This window comes from Rutilus rutilus, assembly GCF_951802725.1.
Source record: "Rutilus rutilus genome assembly, chromosome: 22".
Classification (NCBI taxonomy): domain Eukaryota; kingdom Metazoa; phylum Chordata; class Actinopteri; order Cypriniformes; family Leuciscidae; genus Rutilus; species Rutilus rutilus.
Genome location: NC_140227.1, coordinates 4548096 through 4575798, shown reverse-complemented (window position 1 = coordinate 4575798; position 27703 = coordinate 4548096). Strand labels below are relative to the sequence as shown.

The 27703-nt window shown below is 42.1% G+C and overlaps 1 protein-coding gene across 6 annotated transcripts; it reads left to right on the top strand.

The window, feature by feature from the left end:
• Window positions 1-1453: 1453 nt before the first annotated feature.
• Window positions 1454-23223, top strand: hipk1b (homeodomain interacting protein kinase 1b). 6 transcript variants are annotated; one of them, XM_084394869.1, is made up of 16 exons: window positions 1456-1771; window positions 5215-5854; window positions 7004-7377; window positions 7542-7665; window positions 9222-9341; window positions 9462-9548; window positions 9635-9819; window positions 9914-10251; window positions 10999-11117; window positions 11394-11528; window positions 12899-13059; window positions 15399-15551; window positions 15773-15904; window positions 17206-17417; window positions 17522-17652; window positions 21730-23223. In XM_084394869.1, exons 2-16 carry the CDS (start codon window positions 5237-5239, stop codon window positions 22129-22131), a joined length of 3291 nt encoding a protein of 1096 aa, XP_084250995.1. In that variant the 5' UTR covers window positions 1456-1771; window positions 5215-5236; the 3' UTR covers window positions 22132-23223. The 6 variants fall into 6 exon arrangements, with proteins under 6 accessions (XP_084250996.1, XP_084250995.1, XP_084250993.1 ...); XM_084394867.1 differs by having other exon boundaries at window positions 1469-1771; window positions 5166-5854; XM_084394868.1 differs by having other exon boundaries at window positions 1479-1771; window positions 5166-5854; window positions 12902-13059.
• Window positions 23224-27703: the final 4480 nt, after the last annotated feature.

The window sequence follows — 27703 nt, the reverse complement described above, 5'->3', positions numbered from 1 at the left end:
ACTTTAATCATGAAGATATGCGATTTGATGGACTTCCAAAGACAAACAGCCATTCACTCTCATTATCAAGCTTGGAAGGGCCAGGATTTTTTTTTATATAACTCTGATTGAATTCATCTGAAAGAAGAATGTCATATACACCTAGGATGGCTTCAGGGTGTGTAAATCATGGGCTAATTTTCATTTTTGGGTGAGCTATCCCTTTAAGTCATCAAACCATTGGAAAGGTGGGTAACTGTATGGTCAACCTTTTATGTTCTCTTGGTCGAAAATGGCGTTTGTCGAAATGTCCGCGCATGGGGTCAGTGCTTGCTTAGTGTTGTTCTTATAGTCTGCAATTAAATGTTTTTCCCTCCTTTCATCAGGACAGGTCATCTAGCAAGTCTTTGGCAGTAAATCCAGGATTTTTCTTCAACTTCTCTGATCAGACATCTTATTCCCCTTGATGTATTTGTATACTTTTTCTTCCATGAACTGGAAGTTTTGCTATGGTATGGATTTTAAATGTCATCTGTTTCTCCAGGAACTTTTAGTGTCTTGGAAATGTTCTTGCAGCCTTTTTGATGTAATATAAACAACCTCTTCTCTTGGCTTTTGTTAGAGCTCTCTTGTCATGGCCATATTTGCGACTCAACTTCAGCACATGAATAAGCTAAATTGATCCATGTGTCACGACTAAAGCTAATTAAGTATCTTTATAGAGTTCCCACAGGCTTAATATACAATTCTGTACCCTACCATACTAGTAAGTGTTTTTAAAAAAGCAGCAGTGTTGAATAACTATGACATAGCTGTATTATAAAACAAAATGTTTATAACAAAAATGGGTTACACTTTATTTTAATGCCTTTGTTACAGTGTAATTATATATGTAAGTACTGAGCAATATTAATTAACAACATGTTTACTATTAAGGTTATGGTAGGATTAGGACTTGGTTGAGGGTTAGTTGCATGTAATTATGCTCAATTTACTGTTATTACTATGGTAAGTACATGTAACATAATGTAATAAGGGCACTAAAAAAAAAGTGTTACCCAAAAATGTTACATAACAAATTGGCATTAACACTTGTAATATGCTTACCGTGTTATGTCTTTTTTTTTAACCACTCTGGTTCTGGATTTTATACAATCTTATGAGCTTTTGTAAATTCTTAGTTTATATCGCAAGTGTATATTGCACGATTACATATCATAATAGCCTAATGAATGTTAACTGCATTAATCGTAATGGTAGGCCTACGTTATAAAAATTACATGGTTGTCTTATATCTTCCATTACAGTTTACGTGAAATGGTCCGTGTGGGTCAGTGACGTGTTTCCAGTAGAAACGGGAAACATGCAGGGCAGTGCCATGGTATTTTCCCATCATCACCAGTTGCACAATTGCTAATCTCAGTTCGTGTTACAAAACGTGTAAAGCCGTGTGCGCATGCGCAGTGCTGCGCCCGTGGACAGGAAGCCTGAGTCTGACTGAAGCAGCTGATAATCAGGCTTCGGATGTACCGGGAGCCCGACAGCCTCTTTCTGCCTGGGTTTTAATCAGGTTTATTTTTAGTACAAGGACAGAAATCGACGATTTTATGAGCAGTGGCACTGGTCACGCTTCACAGTGACTGATGGAGCTGTATTTTTATTCCGATCGCTGTTTATTTTCGAGTTAACTGTTGGGCCGGAGTAGCTCTGAAACAATGAAGGCCTAGAATCCAGATCCGAGGGATTTAAAGCTCTCCTCTGTCCCAGACACAAGGATCATCGACACGCTCAGGTATTAATATAGCAATAAGCATCCATAAAATATACATCCACAATGTCTTTAATGACACTAATGTTGACATTTAATGCGTTTGAACGTGCTTTTGTGAAGGGGATTGGATTTGCTGAACTCTGGTAATTTCCCCAATGATTTTTTTTTCATGTATTGTCAGTTATTGTGGTACTTTAATTTTAGTTTTGCATTTAATATGTTATATTGTAGCACTAACTTTAACGATTGGTTGCTTATCAGCCAACAAATGATACAATGTAGCGAACTTATAACGTCTGCAGATTCTAAGATCTCGGCAACAATGTCACTAAATTCAACGACTGCGATATTAATGTTCACATATCAAGGAACAAGCTTAGTGTTTTTGAGTTAATTTAGTATTTTTTTATTTCTTTTTTTGTTGCTTCACGACAATAGCGCAGTTTTCTCGAAAAGGGTGGAGTCGTTCGGTGGTTGTAAACATATACATCGGTTTGGTTTCACTGTAAAACTCGTTTAATAGACAGTTTGTGCAGCTCTTTGGTAATCTTTGATATTTCAGTTCTGTTTTTATGTATTTTATTTGATTTAAATGTTTAGATTCGACGCTCCTCTGCCTGCTCTTCTCTGTGTAAATGTGCTTGTGTGAATCGGGATTTCAGCCTTTACAGACAGAAAGCGAGAGACCCTTGGCCGGCCAACTAACTAACGTTACCAATAAAAAAATAAATATATATATTATTAATAATGTTGTTGTTTTTGTCGTTAAAACCCCTGGATGTAGGAATTGCACAGATAGGGGATGAAACTTGCCTTACAATTTGCCTCCCTTTAGTTTTTCAAGAAGCTACGTCGTCTCTATAAAATAATAATTTAGCGATTGTCACAGATTTTTCTCTTATATTTTTTATTACATGAATTCACTACCCCCAAAACTACTTGCTTTGAGACAACAGCCTGGTACTGAATAAAAACATACATTAAACTTGAGAAAAACATTACTGCTATATCTCAAATCTTTACAGAAAGATTCATCAAGGAAATCCTGCACGTTTAGGGTTCGCTTGTTTCGCCCTACCAGTTGTTGTAAAATGAGATGTTGTCAGCATATTTATGAAATCTAAAAGATTAACATTACAGGCTCTGTTTTTTAGTAATTTGTGCATAATTTATTGTATGCCTACTCTGTCACATATTATAAAGAAATATTTGCAATTTTTAGGTGTATCTTAAGTAAGTCCTTGTGGTAACCAGCAGCACCAGAAAAAGCTAAACAAAATATGACTACTGAATTTAAAGGGTTAGTTCACCCAAAAAAAAAAATTCTGTCAGTAATTACTCACCCTCATGTTGTTCCAACCCCGTAAGACTTTCGTTCATCTTCGGAACGCAAATTAAGATATTTTTGATGAAATCTGAGAGCTGGCTCACTCCTTCATAGGCTGCTAGGTAATCGATATCTGCCATCCCACAAAAGCTTGTAAAGACATCATTAAAATAGTCCAAGTGACTACAGTGGCTCAACTTTAAGTTTATCAAGCGACGAGAATACTTTTTGTGCGCAAAAAAAATTAAATAAAGACTTTATTCAACTATTCATTTTCTTGACGCTGGTCAGTTTCAACGCTGGTCATGTGTGTGATGCTGGCCAATAGTGAGCCTAGGTTCTGACGTACAACCCAGAAGACGCCTGAGTGAAGATGCCACTACGTGAACTCACTCAGGCCCACACAGAAGAAAATGAAAAGTTCTTTAACATTTCAAAGTTCTACAGATGGTGGCGCCAGCACCTGATTTGGTAGCGCTGTGGGAAAATTGATCAAAGTTAATTTAATCATAAAATTACGATTGTTTTGCATTAATAAGTGCAGTTACTAACATTACATGTTTGTGTATTGGAAATCTAACAGTAAAGCACTGAGCTTGAATTGATGTATAGTTAAATACTTTTATTAACCACAGTAACATGCAAAAACTTCATTTTTATAGGGAAAAGTTAAATATTCTACTCCTATTAAATGTAGGCCATTGTTGCTCTAATGCAGTGGTTCTCAAACTTGTTTGGTCATTCGTCAACGATATTGCATGTTTATTAAGTCACAGTTATCGTTTAATGACGTTGGACGTCTCGTCTTAGTCATGGAAAATTAAGGTCATCAACAAACATTTTTCGTCATAGATTTCATTAACGAAATTAACACTATTTTCTATCCAGTAGATGGTTGGCTTCCTTGGGGCTGAACAGAGGTAAGACGGCCCCACAAAGAGGACAGTCATGCTTTTGCTCAGGGACATATTTTTAATATCGCATCGCATTTAATATCGCATCCACATCGCAGCCTTTTGCGATTAGATAATCGCAACGTTTCAAATCACTTTTCGATTTTGATTAATCGCTTAGCCCTAGTGAAATTATTCTTATATAATGTATTTTATTTATGTACTTTTTTTTTTTTTGTGCCCATTTTTTGCGTCCAAAAACAAATTGACATCATATCAGCCATCGGCTGCCTCGATTTCTTAATATCGACATCGGCCAGAGAAAAACCCATATCGGTCGACCTCTGCTTCACGTGATGCAAATGCGCAGCTCAGGGTTCACCAAAGTTGAACTTTGGAATGCAGTGAAATGCAAAACTTTTCACATGACCTTGCGTTTCCAGTCTGACGCATTCATGTGCATTTGAATGGAAATCAATCAATGGAACAAAATTGCAGTGTGACCGCCTCATAATATTGGTCCGAGCTGATAAACAGTCTGCACAGTGCGGCTCAAACGAGTTTTCGCTTCACTCTTCCTTTGCCGTTTGATGTTTTCATATGTAACAGAAGTGGCAGCTCTTATCAGTTTGGCAACGTGTTGGTTGGACCAGTCCACTAACAAAATTAGTCACCCCGGCAAGAAAAAAGATCGCAAGAGCCTTTATATCGTCCTCTGGTGTGGACACTAAAATAGTTATAGTGATAGTTATCTTTATAGTTATTGTTAAATATACTTTGTTGTGTACGGGCCTTTAGAGTGTAAATGCAAACATCTATTTTGACATGCAGTATCAGACAACTGCAATGAGCGTGAGCTTATTTTGTCCATTAGATCGAAAGATGTGAAAGAAAAAAACAAAAAAAAACATGTTCACCCACCCATAGACCCTCACCTCGAAATCAGGACAGAACATCAAGGACACCAATAAATCAGGACAGAAGTGGTCGAAAGTGGACAAAAGAGATTAAAATACCAGGTGTAAACGGGTGTCTGCTTTTGATACGATCGACCAAAATGCATCTTAATACCAGATGTAAACAGGGCCATAGATGTGTCTATTTATAATAAATATTTTATATCAGTGTTGCCATATATAAGTGCTTTTTAATATTTCTGTTTTCAACAATGTCAAATCTCATCTAATATTCGCAGGCATGGCTTCACAGCTGCAGGTTTTCTCCCCTCCATCTGTGTCTTCCAGTGCCTTCTGCAGGGTGAAAAAGATGAAGGTGGAGAGCTGTGCTTGGGATGCTTCCAATGAAGCGTACAGTTCTGTGGGCCAGTACAGCTTCAACCCTGCAGCGGGCCTCCCTTTCGGCACCTCCGGCCTGATCTTCCCCCCAGCGTCCCGGGGCCAGGTTGTGGTCCGTGCTGCAGACAGCACCGGGAGCCTCCCGCGTGGGTCCAGTCGCAGGACCTCCCACAACACCCACCACTCGGATTCCCACTCTTCCCGTGGGCACAGGTACGGTGTGAAGAGGAAGAATGAGGAAGTGGAGACTTCCGGAGGAGGAGGAAGTGGTAGCGGCAGCGTTCAGATTCTGGAGGAGCTCTCGGCTCCTGCCTTCTCCGCTCGGACCGGAGGAACCGGAACCACCGCCCAGTCCATCCCGCACTCGGCCACCACCACCAAAAGCAGCAGCTCCAATGGGGAAGGGGACTACCAGCTTGTCCAACACGAGATCCTCTGCTCCGTCTCCAACAGCTACGAAGTTCTCGAGTTTCTCGGCCGGGGCACGTTTGGGCAGGTGGCCAAGTGCTGGAAAAGGGGAACTAATGAGATTATGGCCATCAAAATCCTGAAGAACCATCCGTCATATGCACGTCAGGGACAGATCGAGGTATGTTATGATAGTATCTGTGTTTCTGTACTGGGTATTGTTTGCAATCTTGGGTTGTTGCCGCCTATCAAGATTTCATTGTAAGGGCGGGAACCACCAGAGGCCCCACGATGCAATATCACGATTCTTAAGCCACAATAAAATCTTGTGATTTTAAACATTTTGCGATTAAATGCTGAGTATCGCAATAAAAACAGATATATCATGTACATCATGTTCCCAGTGTGTACATTTCACATCCATCTCCTTTGTCCCTTCCTAACTCGTATTTCAGAAATTTAATATAAATTACAGTTGTGAAACAAAACTGTTTGCACATTTTAGCGTTTGCACTTTCAATTCAGTGTACTTTTTGAAACAATACATATTGTTTTAAGCAGTTTTACAAAGAACAACCTTACCAACAGCATAATGAAAAAGTCATAGGTGACTATACTTTACGCTCTTTTTTGTTTTGTTTTTGTGAAATGTAATTATGTGCTGAATCATATTAATCATTTTCCTGTTTTTTACTGTGTCACTAATAAAGTAATAATAAAGATGTTCAGGGAAATTTATAACGTGCGTAATAACTCTGCACGCTTTACAATGTTACCTTGTAAATGATTTAGGGTAAAATTAAATAAGCAGAATAATATGCAGAATATTGAATTTATTATTTTCTTAGCACCCCCTTTGAGCTATTAAACCCCGCGAATGGCGTGACAGGTTGTGTCAAAAGCACATAGAACCCATTGTAATCAGTGATTCTGTCTACACTGCACTGTACACAGCAAGTCGCCTGACTCACTCGATCCAATCCGCATGCTTGCGCTTTTGACAACAGGACAAATGCATTTGGAACGTTCACTTTAAGATGTCCAAGGACGCGCCGGTGTTGCAGCCCATTTTCTTTTGCAGAGAGTTTCAGCTCGTAAATCTTTGACGTAAACTTCGCCTTAAACAAACGCCACCTTTCAAAAATATTGCTTTAGGCAAACACCAGCTCACTGTGTGTTTGAGAGATGCAGTACCGTGAAATGTTGCCTTTTTTTCTCCCTAGAATAAAAATAATACATTTCTAAGAACCTGGCACATGTTTTAAACTAAATGAATTTTTTTGTCCCTTTTATTAATCGTGGACACTTTTCATCATTGATCCTCTTCTAGGTGAGCATTTTGAATCGTCTCAGTGCGGAGAACGCTGACGAGTTCAACTTTGTGCGCTCCTACGAGTGTTTCCAACACAAGGGCCACACATGCTTGGTGTTTGAAATGCTGGAGCAGAACCTTTATGACTTCCTGAAGCACAGTAAGTTCAGCCCACTGCCTCTGAGGCACATCCGCCCCATCCTGCAGCAGGTGGCCACGGCCCTGATGAAGCTGAAGAGCCTGGGTCTCATCCACGCTGATCTGAAGCCTGAGAACATCATGCTGGTTGACCCCATCAGACAGCCCTACAGGGTAAAGGTTATCGACTTTGGATCAGCCAGTCACGTCTCCAAAGCCGTCTGCTCGACTTACCTCCAGTCACGTTACTACAGGTGAGAAGGGATTATCTGTAATCTGTAGATGTTTAATGATCAGGCATTCCTGTTGAAGAGATTAGCTGATGGAATCCTAAATGATTGATTGATCAAGAGAAATACAGCCTATATTCATTGATTATGATACTGAAATGGTATTTTTTTCCACTTTCTGTTCACAGAGCCCCTGAGATCATCTTGGGTCTGCCATTCTGTGAAGCCATTGACATGTGGTCGCTGGGCTGTGTGATTGCAGAGCTCTTTCTGGGCTGGCCACTGTATCCAGGAGCATCAGAATATGACCAGGTCACATATATTATGTTACTATTGTTATTATTAGGGGGAAAGAAACGAATCCTTAACTAGGGCTGCCTCTTAATAGTCGACTAAACGTTAGTCGATGTAAATTGTATTAGTCGGTTAGTTGCAGAAACAAAAAAACTCCAAAGGAAGTAGTGAAGTCACGCAGTCTGTGAGGGACAGATTGTTAACGGCGGGTCCTTGTGGTAATTATAGCGCATCAGGCTGGAAATCCAAATGTTTGCCTACCATCAACCTCAAATATGGCATATTGTTTAAACATGTTAACCTAGATAAATGTGTGCTATTGGGCACACATTTATAAGTGTTTGTGTGGAAGCTAAAGTATAGCGTTTACTGCATGAAGGCGCCAGCGCGATCACTCGCATTTTTTTTTCTGATAAGTGGAAACGAAATACTTAAAATACTTTTTTGGTCATACAGATAAGAGTAATACATCATTCGAAACTGTAAACTCTTTTTACAACAGCCAACATTTTTTACCTCCTCTGGCCAACGAATGACCACGGTGTGAATTCAGAACCGGATCGATAGCGTTCAAATTTTCATCCAGTTCCTTCTGCTTGAAGATCGATTCATCGCGCCGATATGGAGCCAAAGCTGGCGATAGGGTCTGCGTGGAGGACCTGTCTGGTTCTCGTGGTCTTTGCTGAGGATCTGTGCCGACGGCTGTTGTGCCGACGAGGTCTTCACAGGGGATTGTCTTGTAGACACGGCCTCTGCTGACATTCAGGGCTGAGTTTTGGTTGTCTCTAGTTGCAGGTCCACATCTGAGCTGGATATGGACCGGATCCAGCTGACTACGGTAACCTCAGGATAAGGATGAGACAGACAGACTAATATTAGTGTAGATGTCATTCTTTTTGCGATGTAACAAGTACATCGGGTGTTATAGGAAGTGTCTTGGTTCCGGTTGTCCTAATTTATGCAGCCTAACAATCATTTAACTGATTTGAATAATAAAAATTGATCATTGGTTGTGTATGAAAGGTGTTTTTAGTCTATAATTAAACTGAGTGTCTGCTTCCCGAATGAGGCTAGGAAGAATTCCAGAGTTTGGGTGCTAATTAGAAGGATCTACCGCCTGCAGTTGATTTTGATATTTCTAGGTATTTTCAATTGGCCAGAATTTAGAGATCACAATAGACGTGAAGGACTATAAGAGCTCGCTTAAGTACTGGGGAGCTAAACCATTTGGTGTTTTGTAAATAATTAGCAAGATTTTAAAATGTATGTGATGTTTAATAGGGAGCCAGTGCAGTGTTGACATAACTGGGCTAATATGGTCATACTTCCTGGTTCTAGTAAGAACTCTAGATGTATGGTTTATTAAAACTGCAGAGGTAAATTAAAATGATTGTGACCGATATGAAGGGGGAGGAGAATTCATACTTGTGTCGGGTTTTCATACATACCTCGTGTTACAATTACACGATTGAGATGTTCTTCAAGATGGCTTGCTTTGATTTGTTTCTGGGTCCTTTGTTGAAATCTTCTCTAGTCTTTGTACTAGACTTGACATTTCCTTTTTCCCTCTCCAGATTCGGTACATTTCTCAGACACAGGGATTGCCTCCAGAGTATCTTTTGAGTGCTGGCACAAAGACAAGCCGCTTCTTTAACAGAGGACCAGACTCCAGCTACCCCTTGTGGAGGTTAAAAGTCAGTACTCATCGTTAAGTTTTTTTTTTTGGCGGGGTTAAAACTAAACTAACACTGAATGACAGAACGGTTACCCTTTGGTGGATATTATACTTGGCTGACACTTCTGTATTTTTCTAGACCCCATCTGAACATGAGTCTGAAATGGGCATCAAGTCAAAAGAAGCGAGAAAATACATCTTCAACTGTTTAGATGACATGATGCAGGTAATTACAAATAGATCTCTTGGATGGAATCTGTCAATACTAGATGTCTAATACTAAATCTCTCTTGTTTTTTGATCGGTTTCCAGGTCAATCTGCCTACTCATTTAGAAGGGACGGACATGTTGGCGGAGAAGGCGGACCGACGGGAGTTGATTGACCTGCTGAAGAGGATGTTGAGGCTGGACGCTGATAAAAGAATCACACCCACAAAAACCCTGGCACATCCGTTTGTGACCATGAGCCACTTGCTGAGCTTCCCACACAGCTCTCAGTATGTCCTGTTGAAGAAGACATGGAATTCTAGCTTTTGTTCATTTTGAGAGATATGTGTGTTTAAATTGGTTCTCATATGATTTGTTTTGCAGTGTGAAGTCATGCTTCCAGAACATGGATATCTGCAAGAGAAGGAACAGTAGCTTTGACAGTGGAAAGGCCCTGTTTGCTGCTAACGCTGTTCCTGGAACTGCTGGAAACCTGACTGTGACCTTCAGCAGCCAGCTTAACCAGCACAGCCAGGTCCCGTCTGCTGCTGGAGCTGTTCCTCTCCTCAATTACCAGCCAGCCCTTTACCAGCAGGCTACCATAAACATCCCAGGCCTGGCCCAACCCAGCATCCCCATGCAGACCCGCCCCACCCAGCTGTGTGCTCAGACTGAACCTTTCCAGCAAACCCTCATCGTCTGCCCCCCCACCACTATCCAAGGTGAGCTGGAGCAGGGTGCATTATGGGTGTCTAAGCCAGACTTGTTACCTTGCCGCCCTATCAGGCAATGACTTTTATGCACGAATGTACCTCCTGAAACCGATTTCAAACAAGACTTCTGAGGCAGCATAATGGTTGAATGATCTACAACAAAAAACAAACTGGAGCAAGATGCTGATAGCGAAGTGAATGTCTAATACTGCAATACTACTTTCTCTCTAGAAATATTCAAATGTTGTACAAGCCATTAAAGGTTGTATCAGTGATTTCAGGCCCCCAAAAAAAGATCACATTCATCTAATCTTTCCTAGCGGCAGCTAGCGGATCGTTAGGAAAGCTTAGATGAATGTGATCTTTTTTGGGGGGGGCCTGAAATCACTGATACAACCTTTAAAGAACAAACTGACCAGATGGCGTCTTTATATTTTAGCTCATATATCACAGAATTGAACACGGAATTGTGGGATATCATGGGCAGTGAAGGATACATCTATGAAACATCTCATTAGACAGTATGTGACGAGATCATTTGATTTGGACATGCCTTGTTGCCTTCCTCCATTTGCCTCCTGCAGAGACAGCATTTTTCAGCTTTTGGACGCAGGCCATTAGTTCTAGCTAAAGCATTGTTTCATCATTTTCTCGTTGAGTATTCCGTCTCAAAAACGTCACATTGCGTTATTAAAATGTTGCCAACAATTCATTTTTGGGACCAAAAATTAAGGTGCTCTTTTATTTTTCCCAAAGGGCTTCCATCTTCTAATAAAACCTCTAGCTATCCTGTCAGGATGGAGAATGGTGTTCCTGTTGTCCAGCAGAACCAGTCCACGCAACCCCTTCAGCTTCAACCCAGCATGCTGACACAGGTAAGACATGCAGCACATCTTTTTCCTGTATAATATCCTAACTCTGGCATAATATCTAACTGATCGCTGCAATCTGATGAATTGCAAATGAATCCAGTTGAGTTGGAGAGGAAACGTCCGTTCTTAAAGTCTGCATGGACACCCCTTCTGCTGCTGGCAAGTGCCAGTAAATGGCACATGAGATCACAGCCTTGTACCCTTGACCTGAGTCTGACCTTTTGTCTAATCTTTCCATGCTTTTTGCCCCTTTCCCTCCATGGTGCCCCTCCTCCATAGGGCTCCTGCACGCCTCTGATGGTGGCCACACTGCACCCCCACACAGCGGGAGTGGCGTCCCAGTACCCGCTGCCCCTGGCACTGGGCTGTGGGGCAGGACGGCCTGCCCTACTGGAGCAGACAGCCACAGTGCTGGTAAAGAGAGACCCACCCAGCGCTCTACCACTAACATCACTTCTCAATGCCCCTCTTTCCAAAATCCTCCTTTCTTTCTGATCTCTCTGCATTTCTTTCTGAACACTCTTTGATCTTACCTTTCTTTCTTTCATTGTTACTTGTGTATATTTATATTTTTTCTCATTTTTCTGATCTCTCTTTGATCATTCTGGGCCTTCTATGATCTCTTGTTGATCTTTACGGATCTCTTTGATCTTTTTTTTTTAAATCTCTCTGTTTTCCAGTGTTTCTTTGATCTTTTTTCTTATCTCTCTCTTTGATCATTATGGATCCTCTGTGATCTCTTGTTGATCTTTATTTATCTGGTTTTCTGATCTCTCTTTGATCTCTTTTCTCAACAAATTCGGATTTTTTTTTTTTTTTTTTACTTGCCCCTTTTTTCTTTTCTGTATTTCTAATCTTACTTTCTGATCATTCTCCCTTTCTCTTCCCTCTGAGTCACTCCCGCATCATTCTTTCTCAGTGCAGGTCTGATACAGGCATGGGAGGCATGTGCTGACTCTTCTGTGCTTTGCTTGCAGCTTCTTGTTGTGTGAATTGTTTTTTTTGTTTTTTATATATAAATCCCTTCTCTGACCTCCAACCCGTCCTTCCCCAGCCTCACTGTCTGTTTGGCCCTCCGTCTTCTCTCAGGGGAGGAGACTGACCTTGTCTACAGCTCAAAAACATTTGCAGCCATGTTCCTCTCTCTCTCTCTCTCTCTCATAGCCATGTCTGTCCGCAGGTACTCTAGTGCTGCCCGTACCAGCATGGCAGATCTTTTGGGCAGTTTTGCTCTGTGGAAACACTCATTGTTTTCTGACTATTTAACAGCCACGGTTCTTCCCAACAGGTTGCCGGATTACTGTCTTTCATCCCCATCTTAATTTTTAATGCTTGTGTATCATTGTTGCATGCTGTGCTTGTCTTGGCTTTTAAAATCATACGAAATGGCTGTGCTACATCTAAAGCTGCCTTATGCTCTGGGAGAGAATTGCAGAATTTTTGTGCATTGATGGATTATTTAATTCATTCGTTTTATTTATTGGGGTGTTCACTTTAATTGAGTGCAGTGATTTCACTGCGTGTTTCATCAGCATGTTAGATGAGGTTCTTCGCCATTCTAGCATGACACAAATGATGTATAAATTAAGATTTGAATGGCCATACATGCATCAATGTCACTCATTGTGTGGTGAAGCTTGGTCATAGCTGTTTTACCCTTTATTCATTTGTTAGTAAAACTTGTTTTTTAAGTTTGATTGAAAATCAGTGGTACACTATGACTTGTTCAAGTATTTTTTTTTAAGTGCCAGTGTCACTAAGGCCGATATTTTGTAATCCTCCAGCAGGCCTGGCCAGCGGGTACCCAGCAGATCCTCATACCCTCTGCATGGCAGCAGGTTCCTGGCATGACCATCCACAACTCCAGCCACCAGCCCGTAGTGACCGAATCGCCTCTGGAAGCCCTACTGTCCGAAAACTCTGCACAGCAAACATCAAGCTGGAGGTAGAGCTACACACTAATAATGAATAAAGACCTACTTATGTCTACGGTAGCCATCAAAATGACACTTCAAATAAAGATTGTATGAATTACCTCGTTACACCAGTAGGCGGCGACAAGTGAGTTAAAAAAATGTATTTGTCATTGAATCTTTCATTGAAGATATTTTTTCAAAAACACGGATTCATTCAGCGAGGAAGCCAGTGAAATCTTTGAGTCTTTTAGTTAAATCTAATTAAATATTAATAGTAATTTAAGTGGCTGCAGTCAGAACATTTACTCTTTTCTTAATTTTCTCCTGGTTCAACGGCCGGTAACACTTTATTTCGATAGTCTACTTTAGACATTCTACTAACTATAAGTAACTTTGCAGCTACATGTCAACTAACTGTCATTAGGCCAAAAAAAAAAAAAAGTTTGGTTCCGGTTGGTTGTCAGTTGAGGTCATGGGTCGGTAGGGATTTTTTTTTATTTTTTTTATTTATTTTTTTTCCTCCAGTGGCAGTTTTACACACACACACACACACACACACACACACACACACACACACACACACACACACACACACACACACACACACACACACACGCGCGCGCTGATTTTAAATGTGTGTACCGGTACTTTTTTCTACTAAAAACCAGACATCTCAAGCAATGTTTCATCTAATATCTTTAATAGTATTAACCTCAATACAAATCTTCTCAGAAAATCTTCAAAATAAAATGTAACAATTCAAACCGTTGAACTTAAGGAAACTTATGGCAGCCATTGACTCTGCTCACTTTTTACAAGAGCATTTTTTGACTTCTTGAAGCACGGTTTCAAATGTTTTTAAACCCAATTTTACAATTTTGGTTGACATGCTAGTGTTGCATGGGCAAATAATTATCACGTTACACATGTCCATCATTGCAAAAGAAAGAATATGTTGATATGGACTAGGCTAAAGTTACACTACTGTATTTGATATTACTAATTTACGCGGGCGAATCAAACTTTTACGACAGTGATTCTGTATTCCCGTTTAAAGTCTGTTGTTGCCATAGACACGCAAAACGCACACACACACACAAAAAGCCTTCGCGGGAGTTTGACAGGCGATCTCATAGTAGATTAACATGGAGGATTTGAACTTGAAAAACGGAGTGTACAGACATCTTTTTGTAGTCAAACAACATTCTTTGTTATGTTCTTTTATGTGGTTTATTTGATTTTGATGCTATAAATTAACTAGAAGCAAGAGACGATCAGTTAGTTTTAACTGATGATCTAACTTACAGCGATCTGTTCGACACATTCAAGAGCCACAAAACGGTATTTATTGTTTACATTTCTTTAAAAAATGACCACATTTGAAAGGTGAAATAACCAAATGAGACTTTGTTTCATATTAAAAGTAAGCTGGTAATGTTAACTATGTCCTGTCTGTCAGCATGTTGTCAGTGCCCTCTCTGTTCCGCGATATATTGTTGACTCCCCCCCCCCCCACCGTGTTTCTCTTAATGTTACGATTTCCAAACCTTAAGTTATAGCTCACTTTAGGAATTGACCGTTAAAGGGTTTTGATGCAATACTTAATGGTTTTTAACGGATTACTTAAGTGTAAAACAGCATTTAAAGGAAACTGTAATTTAATTAACGATGTGTGAAAGACCGTTCTTCCCCAGTCTCATAAAATAAATTTGGGTCGCACATAAATTGACAGGGTCGGTCGGAAACCGGAACCAAACAAATTTTTTTTTTAGGCCTTAGAGTATTAGTAGACTGTCTGCTTAATATCTGCTAACACTTAACACAACTGACAGTCTACTACAGTCTACTAATACTCTAATGAGAGTTAGTTGACATGTAGTTGAAAAGTTACTTATAGTTAGTAGAATGTCTAAAGTGGACTATCGAAATAGTGTAACCCAACGGCCACTTTCTTTCATGTATTTCGGGAACAGTGAATGAATTTTCGTGTTTTAAATCCGACGGATGCGATAATCTGAATTGCAATATGCAAATGTTATAGATTGACTAAGATTATTATAAAGGTGTTGAAATGACCAAACGTATTAATTTACACATAATTTGAGAATCGTAATATCAGATAGTTCATGACGTTAACAAGTTTGTGGATATTTTGAATGAAAAATAAAATAAAAGCAATGCATCGGTCATACAGTGCTATTGTGGATGCGGTGGATCACATGACAAGCATTTCACATTACCATGGAAGTAAGGCGATACGTTCTAAAATAACGGTCTCCTTAAATTCACACTGGGGGTCCAGCTAGAATTTATAAAACATATATGTGTGTAAAAGGGTTAATGCTGATTGGTTGGTTGTGTCCTGCAGGGTGTCTCAGAGCGGTCAGCACAATGGCGTTGTCCAGCAGAACCCACACATCCTTGGCAGTCTCAATTCCACTCAATCCCTTAGTCGAGGAACCTCTACGGTCGCGAGGTCACAGAACAAGAGGAGCAGGATCTGTTGTGACACTGGCAGCAGGTATTGGGCCACTTACTTTTGACACTCAGATATTTCAATAATATAAACGGTGACATTAACAGTAATTGTTGTTGTCATTTTGATCTGGCATTTTGTTTGTAAAGCTTGTGCTATATTTAAAAGAAAAACATGATTTGATAAACCTTCCTTAATGTAGTGTAAGTGTCCCTGTATGTGGAGAGATCTTTTAATATACCGCCTGACCATTTCTGTGTTCACAGCAATGCTCAGTCATACAGTGCTATTCTCACTCAGCCCATCATCATCTCTGACACCCCAAGTCCTGCTGTCAGTGTCATCACCATACACAGTGACTCTGACGATGAGGACGAAAGGAAGTTCCACCCCGTTAGGTGAGCTCACTACCTGCTAATATACATACACAACCAGTTTTATGAGAAACTTATACTCCTATTTAGCAAGGACACATTCAATTGATGGAGAGTTGATTGTAAAGTCAAAATATTTCTATTTCAAATCAATTCTATTCTTTTATTATTATATGATTATTATTAGTATATATTATTGTATATATATATATATATATGTTTCTTGAGCAGCAAATAGGCATATTAGAATGTTTGTTTGTTTTTTTTTGTTTTTTTTGAAGGATCATATGACACTAGCCGCGTTTCCATTACCCTTCAAATTCCGCAAATTGCGAATTGGAAATAAACCCAATGGAACACGTCAATTTCGCAAAATATCCCGTTTATCGCAGAAAAGTTTTTACGCTCGCATGAGGTGGTTTTTCAGGCACTTCGAAAAAGGAACATTTCGCAAAACTGCAATGGAAACAGTTTTTGTGCATTTACAGTTCCTTATTAAATTCAACTGGATTCTAAACCTCATAGAGATGCCACAATCAAGACCTCGGAGCAGAAATGAGAGAGAAACACCCAGAAACACCTCATATGTGCCGCTCACAGTATAAGGGTCTTTCCTTGCCATTAATGCTTGGATAACACATCTACGTTTTCTTCCATTAATAATAATAATGTCTAGTGCGGTGGCTGTGATGTATATAAACCTACCAACGTCCGTTGCCACGATTTTTGGAATGACTTATCGTGAGAGGAAAAAATTATGTTTTAGTCGCATAACATCGGTTAATGGAAACGCCGTCATTTCGCAATAGTTTTTTATCGATATTTAGAAAAAAATCGCAAAAGTTTTGCGCATATCTGTAATGGAAACGCGCCTACTGAAGACTGGAGTAATTTAGCTTGGCCATAACAGGAATAAATACAATTTTTAAATGTATTATAATAGAAAACTTATATAAAAATTATTCACATTACTGTTTTAGTGTCTTTATCAAATAAATACTACCTTGGTGAGTAGAAGACTTAATTTTGAAGAAGGCTTCATTTAAAAAATATAATAAAAAAAAATCTTACCAACTCCAAGCTTTTTAAACGTTACTATATGCTTTTAATACAGACATCACATCATTTCACAATCAAAATAGCTCAATCTAACTTCAGTAAACCACACTGAAGTGTTTGAATATTTTAGCAAATGTGATGAATGTTACCAGTACGTATGTAGTGCTTGTTTTGCCACATTTAACCAAATGTATAATTTATTTTATTCCTTTCATTCATGTGAAATTTCATGGATTTTTAAAAATCGGCTCTTTTTTTTTTCTCAGCTGTGGCCCCAGCCACAGGACTAATGTGATCAGCTGTCTAACCGTTCATGATTCGGACTCTTCCACCGCCAGTCCTCTAACTCCCAAGCCCCAGAATAGTCATGTGGGGTTTCAGTCCTCACGCCTGTCCAAATCCATGGCAGTGGTGGCTCCATCTGTGAAAGCGCAGCCTGTGGAAAGCTCAATATCAGCCAAAATCCCACTAGCTGTAGGCGAGTATCATCTTTTTTTTATTTTTTATTCAGTGTAGCTTGGTCAACAGCTATTTGGTGTACTTTTATTAAACAAATACTTTTTTTGGCTGTGTTTGTTTTAGGTCTTACTCAGAATTACTACATGAAGCCTAAGAGAGCCGCTGCCGCCACAAGGCAGCCGAGCAGCTCAGGAGAGAGAGTCACTGACCCCCAACAGGAGCCCAGCAGATCTCAACCACTTAACCTCAGTCAGGTGACCACATCTGTCAATGCACAACACCGCAAGCACCGTTTTGAACACTGTATTTTTGTATTATGTATTTGCTCAATAACTGATTTCTAATGTTATAATGATGATTATGATAAATACTTTATTCATCCCTTTGGGTAAATTCAAGCATCCAGTAGCTTACACAACAATTACAGACAATAGAAACAAACACCCAGATTTTAATCATAAATAAATCAGCCGCAACAACCAAATAAAAAAGATGTTCAAAAATTAACGTGCATGTTTAAAAGGCACATAGTCCTAAGAATAAATAATTAACTCAAATTAATTTACAGATTCAAATATTGCACATGATCCCTAAAAGTAAAATGAATGGCACAATGAAATAAATACCAAAACAGACCAGAATACTGCCTCAGCATTTTTGTAAAGTTGTAATGATAAGAGTGGGGTGAGGGGGATCAAGAACTGTTAAACAGCCTAATGGCCATAGGGATGAAAGATCTTCGAAACCTCTCGGTTCTGCAACGCAGTGAAATGAGTCGTCTGCTACAACTGCTCCTCCGATTGATCAAGATGTTATAAAGAGGATGTCCAGTATTGCCTGCAATTTTCTCCTCATGGATCTCTCCACTCCCACAAAATCCAGACTCCTGCCATGCACCAAGCTGGCTTTATCCACCAGTTTGTCCAACCGCCTGTCGTTCCTGTCCGTCATATTGCCTTCCCAACAAACTGCAGCACAGAAGAGGACACTAGCCACAGCTGACTGATAGAACATGCACAATGCAGACATCAAGAGGCGGCTCTGCCCCCTTTTGTAGAGGGCATCCGTATTTAGGGATCAGTCCAGATTATTATTCAGTTACACACCCAGATACTTATAGGACTGCACCACCTTAATGGCCTCCCCATGTATACAAACAGGCTGCAATTGTGTCCTAGATCTACAAAAGTCCACCACCTCCTCCTTCAGAAGGAGGCAATTCTTATTGCTCCAGTCACTGAAGGTCCCCTTCCTGTGCATCCCTGATACACGCCACAATAGCTGTATCAGAATATTTCTGTATATGGCAGGACTCAGAGTTGTTTAAGTCCGATGTAAATAGAGTGAACGAGAATGGAGCTAAGACAGTCAGTTCCCTGTGGTGCCCCAAACGCTGCTCAACACTGGCACATAATAAGGTCTAAGACCGACTGCCAAGAGCTCAATATCCTGACTGCAGATCCTCTCCTTTACTATAATATGACCAGGGTTACACTATCTGTTATTCACAAACAAAATCAGTCTCCCACCTTTTACTCTTCTGGCTCACCTTACATCCTTGCCTGCACCATAGAGAAGCCAGTTATGTCCACACATGCATCGGGTGTATTGTTTAGCCAGCTCTCCACAAACCGCTTAAGGCTACACTCACAGTACAGTCGCTGGTTCCTCACAAGTGCCTCGTGCTCGTTGCCCTTGTTGGGCAAAGAATTCACATTCCCAATAAGTATCGATGGCAGAAACGGCTTATGTCTCCACTCCTTGGCTTTTTGTTTTTAGCGTTAGCTCTTCCACAGCTCAGCCGGTATCAGATGTTTAACCCCGCATCTTGAACTTTTCAGCCCCAGAAGATCATCCCGCATATACACCAATCTGACTGCCGCTCCACTCATAATAAAAAAAGAAAAAGCACACTAACGCAGACAAAAACACACACCACCGAGAATAGCTACTCAGACATGCTGCCGCTCAGTACGGCGCCAGCGCAGAAGTATGTTGTCATGTTTATCAAATTAAAATGGATGAATACAGATCCCCTTAAAATAGTTTTGCTTATAAAATAGGCTTATGTTAAACGTATGTACTGCTTAATACAGTGCCTGCATGTACAAAAATAAAGTATTGAATAAAAAGTGTTTGCCTCATGAAAACGTCTGAAATACAGTATCAACATTTGAAGTGGATCCAATCCTTTCATCAGTTACACATGAGTTTTGAACAATACTCGTTCTTTGATCCACTTCAAATGCTGACAACTGTATCCAGGGGTGCATTATAATTTAACCAACAGTAATTCTGGATTGCGTCCACCAACAAGTAAATAGGAAATAAGCGAATCAGAACACTGCGCGCCAAACCAGCAGTATGTGCGCAAGCGTGAACCACTAGTGTTTCTGTCTCACTCTGGATCTGCCGCTGCATCACATTTCTCTCTGCGTGGCGTGGAGTGTCCGTTTTTCTGTCGGCTCTCATGTTAACTGGTTAGAGCTTGTGTTAGAGCACAATGCCTGCGTGACACACACACTTCTCGAGCCGCGCCGAAACCGCGTGCTAGAAATAGAACCGCAACCGACGCCTATTTTTCACGCGACACGCAAGAGTGTTGGAAGTTTTCAGACAAAATAGAAGGCGCAAATACATATTAATGAATTACATTTTGATGCTTGAAAGTCTCTCGGTTTTGACAAATGCATATATAATTGTAATTTAAAAAATAGGCCTAATTATCGATTTTCAAATATTGCCCCTGTCAATAGGCCTACAGAACGAAATATTCTGTTGCCTATTTTGCCGTCAATACTGCCGACGTTGTCTTTGCTGTATCAGGCTATATATATTATGTTTAACATCCAAATGTAGATGGTCTGTCGGCGCACAGAGCCACGCAGTCGCAGACAGCACGTGAAGTTCGTGAACACCGAATTCCCTTTTCTTTCTTATCTATTTGTGTTTGAACAGACATGTGCACGAAAAAATAAGCCAGTGTCCGTCTCAACGAGTTTCCCCGTAAACGCAGTCAAAATAAAACGGATGCGTGTCATTACCGGTATTAGATACGTGCATTCGTCTTAAAGGGACAGCACCCAATATACCTGCAGCTGTTTGTGTCACCAAAGTTAATCAAACAACAAAAGAGAAAGAGCTTAATCACGTTTTGTCAAAAGATGAACTGTATTAATACTTAATACAGTTAATTTACCTGAAAAACATAAAGTACTGCTTTATTTCTCGTGTATTTGTGTTTTATTGTATTTATATTTGTATTTTGTTTATTAGTTTCTATGCAGATGCACTAGGCCTACCCTACACAATTACCCCAATCATCCTAGAATTATTAATTCTTTACAAAAAGAGCTATTCAAATCATCAGGTGAAATTGTTTTCAGGAAGTAGCAGTAAAGCAAGAAGAGGTGCAAGATAGTTTTTCTAAATTTCATGTGCCTATAGGGGTGGGTTGGGGATGGTGGCAATGTAGTATCTGGATATTTGCCGCGGGACGAGGGCTTCGATTACCTCTCTCTTTTTTGACCATACATGTGTTTGCACCCCTGTGTATCTGTGTGTTTGACAAATTTTGCATCTAATCCACTTCATCGATAGTCAAAAGCCCCTTTCACACAGAGATTCCTGTGAGTGCGTTCACACACATCCCGTAAAGATCCCATAAAGACACGTGATGTCAGGATGTGTTGTAGAAAGGCCAATCTAATCTTCCACTAAAGCTTTTTCCATTGTAGTCGTGCACTTGGATTTTTTTACGCAGCGTCTTAAGTTTCCTAATGATCTGCGCTTTTGATCTCGAGAAACCACGCTCAAGCATTTTTTTTCCGTATTCGGTCGTACACTAACCCATCGCGTACCGTTCCACAAAGCTGGCGAACGATCTCCGCTTCAGCGCGGATAGGAAGGAGCTCCTGGTCTCGGCTTCATTCTAGTTTGCAGACATTTTTTTCGTTCGTTCTTTGTTGATGATGAACACAAATTTTCTTCTAAGAGCAACAAAACACCCCTTACGGCATCGGTCCTGGCTTGTGTTCACACAGGGCGCGTTTCGGGACTGATCCCAGCAAAGTTACTAGCTCCCCATCCCAGCATCGATCCCAGGACGTGTTTGCGTTCACACAGAGGGCACTCTAGCAATTTTACGGCAATTTCCCGGGATCAACGCGCTGTGTGAAAGGGGCTAAAGTATACGCAAACACTTCGAAAAACAGAAAGTGTCCGACTCCACGTCTGCAAGCATCAAATCTCGCCGATCAGTTAAATCTAGCCGCTTAATGTATGGAAAATACATGTGCTTCAATTTCCTCTTTTTTTCCTCCTTTTTCCAGACCACTGTCTCGTCATCCCAAGGACCATCCGGTGGCTCATCGTCCCTGCGCCGACAGCACACGTACCCTCCGGCCTCCTCTCATTACTGTCTCCAGGAGGCGCCCTCGTTCACCAGCACCCCCAGCCTGTACACCTACCCCACTCCCGCATCCCACATGGAGCACCTGCTTGTCCAGGGCTCCTCCCCCTCCATTCATGCCCCGCCCACCAGTCACTATGCAGCCAGTCTTATCCCAAAGGACTCCATTGGAGGTGTGGTCCACAGACTCTCCACCCACTACCAGCAACATTACCCCGCTCACCCTTATGTGACCACGAGCACCAGCACCACTAGAGGAAGCGGGGCGTACAACAGCTATCAGCTCAGTCCCCGGAGGGTCCCTCAGTACCCCTACATATGAGACGCACAGACCACGTCTTACCTTTTTAATGACCGTCAGACCTGCCGTCAACTGCTGCAACTGTTTTTAGCTATCCTATTTATGTTTTAGAACGTTGTTAATATTTAGAAATATAATATTTGCATTTTAAGAAATCCAGTGTCTGGTTAGGTAAGTTTATTTTCTTAGCTCAAGGAACGCTGATGTGTTTTTAATTCGCAAGCAATAGCGGAATAATGCTGACATAAAGGAACGGGATCATGATAGTGTAATATTATCTGTTCAACTAAAATCCTTACACTAATCCTTGACATGTTTTATACTCTATTTTGATTCTGTGCCGTGTTTTTGTTGTCGTAGGATCTCTTTGGTTTTTAAATTATGTTTGATTGTGAAGCTGACTGGTTCTAAACCACTTTTCTGGAAGGTCAACAAGTGGATGGAAAGAGAAAAAAAATGATGTGCCCTGGTCGTATTGTTATTTAAGTTAGCTCTTTATGTGATTCAAAATCAAAGTCCTTGTAGAATCATAGTGTATGTTGTGAGGAATATAAATGGATAAGGAGTAACATCAACTTCCTGTTTTTATTATGCTAAAATTCTTTAATCATGTCAGTGCTCATGAATTCTCCATGGAGAAACTAGTGTTAGGATATTTAGCAGAAGAGATGGGATGTCAAAGCCAATGAAAATGTGATGCTACTTTGGAAACCATAATCACACACCAACAAGTGGTTTTCTGACATTGTGTTTTTTGTTTGTTTGTTTTTTTGCAGCATTTATGAGTAGTCTGCTTTTAAAACTAGAGTACACCAAAAATGTTGCTGACTCTTGACCTCTGTTTGTGGTCTTAGTGACGGACAGCTAATGTGATATTTGAAATTCTGCTCAAAATGACACTGTGACTGACCTCTATGGTCCTCCTTGTTCTGGTCTCAATAACATGACGTGCCTTGACATTCTCTCGAACATGTTTGGCTGTGTTTTTGAGTTCAGAGAACATTTAGCATCAACCAAGAAAGTACTGTACACATTTTGTAATGTCAAACAATGACAGAAAGAAAGAAAAAACACCTCCATTGTAATGCCATCAAATAAACAAACATCAATTCAGTTTTATCTGGCTGCATTTTTAAGCTTTTAGTTTTAGTGTTTGTTTTCTGGGAACTTTCTTTCAGCTTGTGTCTACACTGTGTAAAAAAAAAAAAGAAAAAAAAAATATGTATGTATGTTAGATTTAGGGTACGTTTACCTTAATACGATGAACTAAAAACGGAAATGTTTTTCCTTGAAACTGACTGTCCATTTTTCATTATGTTGATCATCACATTTTTTTGCCACCTTTTGTTTTTATTAAATAATTAGATTTTATTTAAAAAAATTATGTATATAAATGTAGACAACAAAGTGCATTTGACACGATCTGAATATTAGACGTTACATTTGAACAGATTAGTCAATGTAGGTTACTGATCCATATCCATAATTTATAATGTTAATAATGTTTACACCGTTATTAGAGTTACACTGATTTGAAGTATAGACCTTATGCGCCAGAGAAACAAGCATGCAGCCATTTTTATAATATTGTCTTAGAAATATACAGAGAAACCAAAAAAACATACTCGGTTACTTGCGTAACCTCGGTTCCCTGAGATAAGGGAACGAGGACTGCGTCTTAGCTTAAGACGCTAGGGGAAAACTCCTTTCCCCGAAATACTGAAGCCTTTATAAAATAACGCAGTGCTACTGCACAGCCATATAGTGCTGAGGCTTACTCGCACGCTATTGGCTGGTCAGTGGGAACTGATAACAGTTAGGATAAGAATTGCCATGGATTCAGGTTTTTATCGACTGAAGCGACGATCGCTAGTTGTTCGCGCCATAGCACGGCCGTCTACGCGGTACTCGTTCCCTTATCTCAAGGAACCGAGGTTACGTTAGTAACAGAGTACGTTCCCTTTCGAACGGTCAGTTGTACTGCATCTTAGCTTAATGAAGGGACTTGTGTGCTTGCAGCATGGCATGGGGTGTCTGCGCTAACTGTGAAGGGCCGGGCTTGTAGAGGCCAGCTCACCTTCTCTCTCTCTCTCTCCCCCCCCCTTTTTTTTTTCTCTTTTTTTTTACACAGAAAGGATACGTGACTGAGGGATACTTCCATACTGTAGAACCTGGTAAAAGTAGACGGTGAAGACCAGCCTGCCGCTCTCTACAGAGATCACCAATGGATACCGCGCTGGACCACGCCCAGGAGGAGGCCATGCCTCTCGTGGAGTGGGCCCTGACGCCTATGGGGCACTGCAGGCCCATAGAAGCGTAGGCTAAAGCGATAGCATCCACCAACCATCTAGATAGTCTCTGCTTCGTGATTGGAAGCCCTTTGGTGCGGCCACCGAAGCTTACAAAAAGCTGCTCCGACTGCCTGTACTGGGCGGAGTGCTCAATGTATGCTCTCAGAGCCCTGACTGGGCAGAGCAGGTGCAACTGCTGCTCGTCCTCCGTGGAGGGGAGAGCAGAGAGCGTGATCACCTGTGCTTCGAATGGGGTTGAAAGCACTTAGCCGTGTCTTAGTTTGAGGATGACTTTAGAGTCACCTGGGCCAAACTCCAGACAGGAAGCGCTCACAGAGAGCGCTTGTAGGTCACCAACTCGCTTAACTGATGCTAAGGCTAGCAGTTTTCAGTGAAAGTGGTTTTAATTCTGCCGTTTGCAGCGGTTCGTACGGGAGCCCCTTCAGTGCTCGAAGGACCATTGATAGGTCCCAGGAGGGCACCGTAGGGGGCCGTGGAGGGTTAAGCCTCCTGGCTCCCTTCAGGAAGCGGACAATCATGTCGTTCCTCCCCATCGACTGGCCAGCCATCGGTGCATGAAAAGCTGCGATGGCTGCCACATAGACTTTAAGCGTGGATGGAGAACAGCCTACATCCAACAGCTCTTGAAGAAATGAGAGTATCTGTGATACTTCACAAGACCGGGTCCTGGTTTCTGGCTGCGCACCAGCTAGAGAACACAGACCACTTAATAGCATAGAGGCGTCTGGTAGACGGAGCTCTAGCCTCACTGATAGTACTCAGGACACTTGCTGGGAGGTCCCCGAGCTCCCGTCGAGGGGCCACACATGTGCCCACAGTTTGGGACAGGGGTGCCAGATCGTCCTGTTTGCCTGGGAAAGGAGGTCTTTCCTCAGGGGAATTGGCCAAGGTGCTGCTGCGAGCAGCTGAATCATCTCGGGGAACCAAGGTTGGGTCTGCCAGAGCGGGGCCACTAGTAGGACTGTATGTCTGCCCTCCCTGATCCTTTTTATGACTTGGGGGAGGAGCGAGACCGGAGGAATAGCATAAAGTAGACGGCTGGGCCAGTCGTGGGCCAGCGCGTCCCTGCCCTTCGAGAAGAATGTTGGGCAATGACAGTTGTCTTCAGAAGCGAAGAGGTCGACCTCTGCCCTCCCAAAACACATATCATTTGAACCGTTTGGGGGCGGAGAGTCCATTCCCCAGGGGACACTTGGCCCCTGGACAGCATGTCTGCTCCCTGGTTCAGTCTGTCCAGCACATGCACTGCTCTTAGAGAGCCCATAGGATGAGATTTCTGGCCAGTTTGTACAGCCGTCTCGACCTGAGCCCACCTTGGCGGTTTATGAAGACCACTGTTGTGTTGTCCGTACGGACCAGGACGTGGTGACCTGAGAGACGTGGTAGGAAGGTCTTGAGGGCTAGCACTACTGCAATAATTTCTAGGCAGTTGATGTGCAACCGTGCCTCCGTGCTCGACCATGAGCCGAAGGCCGGTTAGCCCTTGCACAGAGCGCCCCAACCCATGTTAGAGGCATCCGTAGTGACTATCATTCGTCTCTAGACTGTCCCCAGCTCATCCCAGACTCGTAGAGTGGGTGTCGACCAGGGAGCCAGGGCTCTGATACAACTGTGGCCCACTCTGATAGACAGACTGGCCGAGCGCCACGATTGGGGAGGAACCCGAGGTTTCAGCCAGTACTGCAGGGGGTGGATGTGCAGCATACCCAGCGGGAGTACTGATGAAGCTGAGGCCATAAGAGATCCTCTGCCTGGGTAGCAACGAGCTCTTGGCTGTGTTTATTCTGAGACCCAGGCATTCTAGATGGCTGAGGAGCACAGATTTGTGGAAATTCAGTTCCGCCTCTGACCGGGCCAGAATGAGCCAGTCGTCGAGGTAGTTCAAAATGCGCATTTCCATTTGTCTTAAAGTGCGGGGGGCCAGAGACAGTCCGAATAGCGGGACTGTATACTGGTAAGCTGTCCCGTCGAATGTGAATCTCAAGGACGGTCTGTGACGGGGCACTATTTGGATGTGAAAGTAAGCATCTTTCAGATCCACTGAGAAGAACCAATCCATCAGGCGAATCTGTGCAAGGATTTGCTTCAGAGTTATCATTCTGAGGTCTAGAATGGGCCTGAGGCCGCCGTCTTTTTTGGGAACAAGGAAGTAGCGGCTGTAAAAACCTGACTCGCTCTGGGTTGGCGGCACCGCCTCTATAGCCGCTTTTTTCAATAAGCTCACCACTTCAGCGCGGAGGACATGACACACGTTGCTCGTTACTGAAGTGTGTTTTATGCCCGTGAGTCGGCGCGCTTTTCTTGCGACTCAAGGCAGCAGAGCTGGAGCGTTTGGGCAGAAGGTATCTCATAGCCTGGGACACTTTTTGTGCCATGGTGAAACGCTCTGCAAATGCCTAGGCCCTACCCGCTAAGGCCAAGGTCGTCCTGCAGGGCTTAGACGGGTGAGAAACCTTAGCTTTCCAGCCAATTGTCGAGGATTGGCAGAGGTGCGCCGCCACGGCTTCCTCGAGGGGAGGCAGCCGCGCGTAGCCTTTTTCCTCTGCGCCGTCGATGGTCGAGAGCACAGACGAGAAGAGAGACGTACGCGTGCAGAGTAGGGGGCGTGCCACGATTTTGCCAGCTCCTGGGAAAAACGGGCCAGTTCTCTGGCGAGGGGCCTGCTGGCGCCCCGGCAGAAACCACTCGTCCAGCAGGCTTTTCAGGCAAGGCCCAGTCCAAGCCCAGTCCAGATTAATTCGGCGTCCACATTTCCCGCCTTGGAGACGCTGCGATGCTGAGACGGAGAGGGGGCGGGGTCTTCGAAGAAACCCGACCAATCCTCAGCGTCAGATGCCTCCAATGACACTGAGTCATCGCACGGCTCCTCATCATATCCCCCGAACGAGACCTCTGGTGTTGAGGGGGGGGGGGGGGGTGCTGGCCGTGCTGGAAAACATCACGGGCAACATCTCTCTCTGAGGAGACAGTGAGGCACGCGGTAACCTGGCCGGCGTGAGCTCACTGACCTCCTGATACTCAGCCCTCTGACTCCGCCATTTTTTCCACCGAAGGAAAAGGTTTGGCAGGAAAAGGGAACGGCAGAGTGCGAGGGGCGGGGTTGCGCTCTGAAAAGAGTGCTATCCATGAGCGCAGTGAGAGCAGCTGGACTCGCTGAGTGCAACTCAAAACACTTTTGTTTAAAACTGCATATCATATTTAATGTCACATGCTCTGCCTTTTTCAGTTGTTCTTCTATTCTTTATTTATTTATACTTTTACTGTTTTTAAATGTATTATGT

Coding starts and splice junctions, on each gene's coding strand:
- hipk1b (XM_084394867.1), top strand. CDS start 5,168: ATGGCTTCACAGCTGCAGGTTTTCTCCCCTCCATCTGTGTCTTCCAGT. Junction 10,252..10,998: donor CCCCCCCACCACTATCCAAG/GTGAGCTGGAGC, acceptor TTTTTCCCAAAG/GGCTTCCATCTTCTAATAAA. Junction 11,529..12,898: donor AGCAGACAGCCACAGTGCTG/GTAAAGAGAGAC, acceptor GTAATCCTCCAG/CAGGCCTGGCCAGCGGGTAC.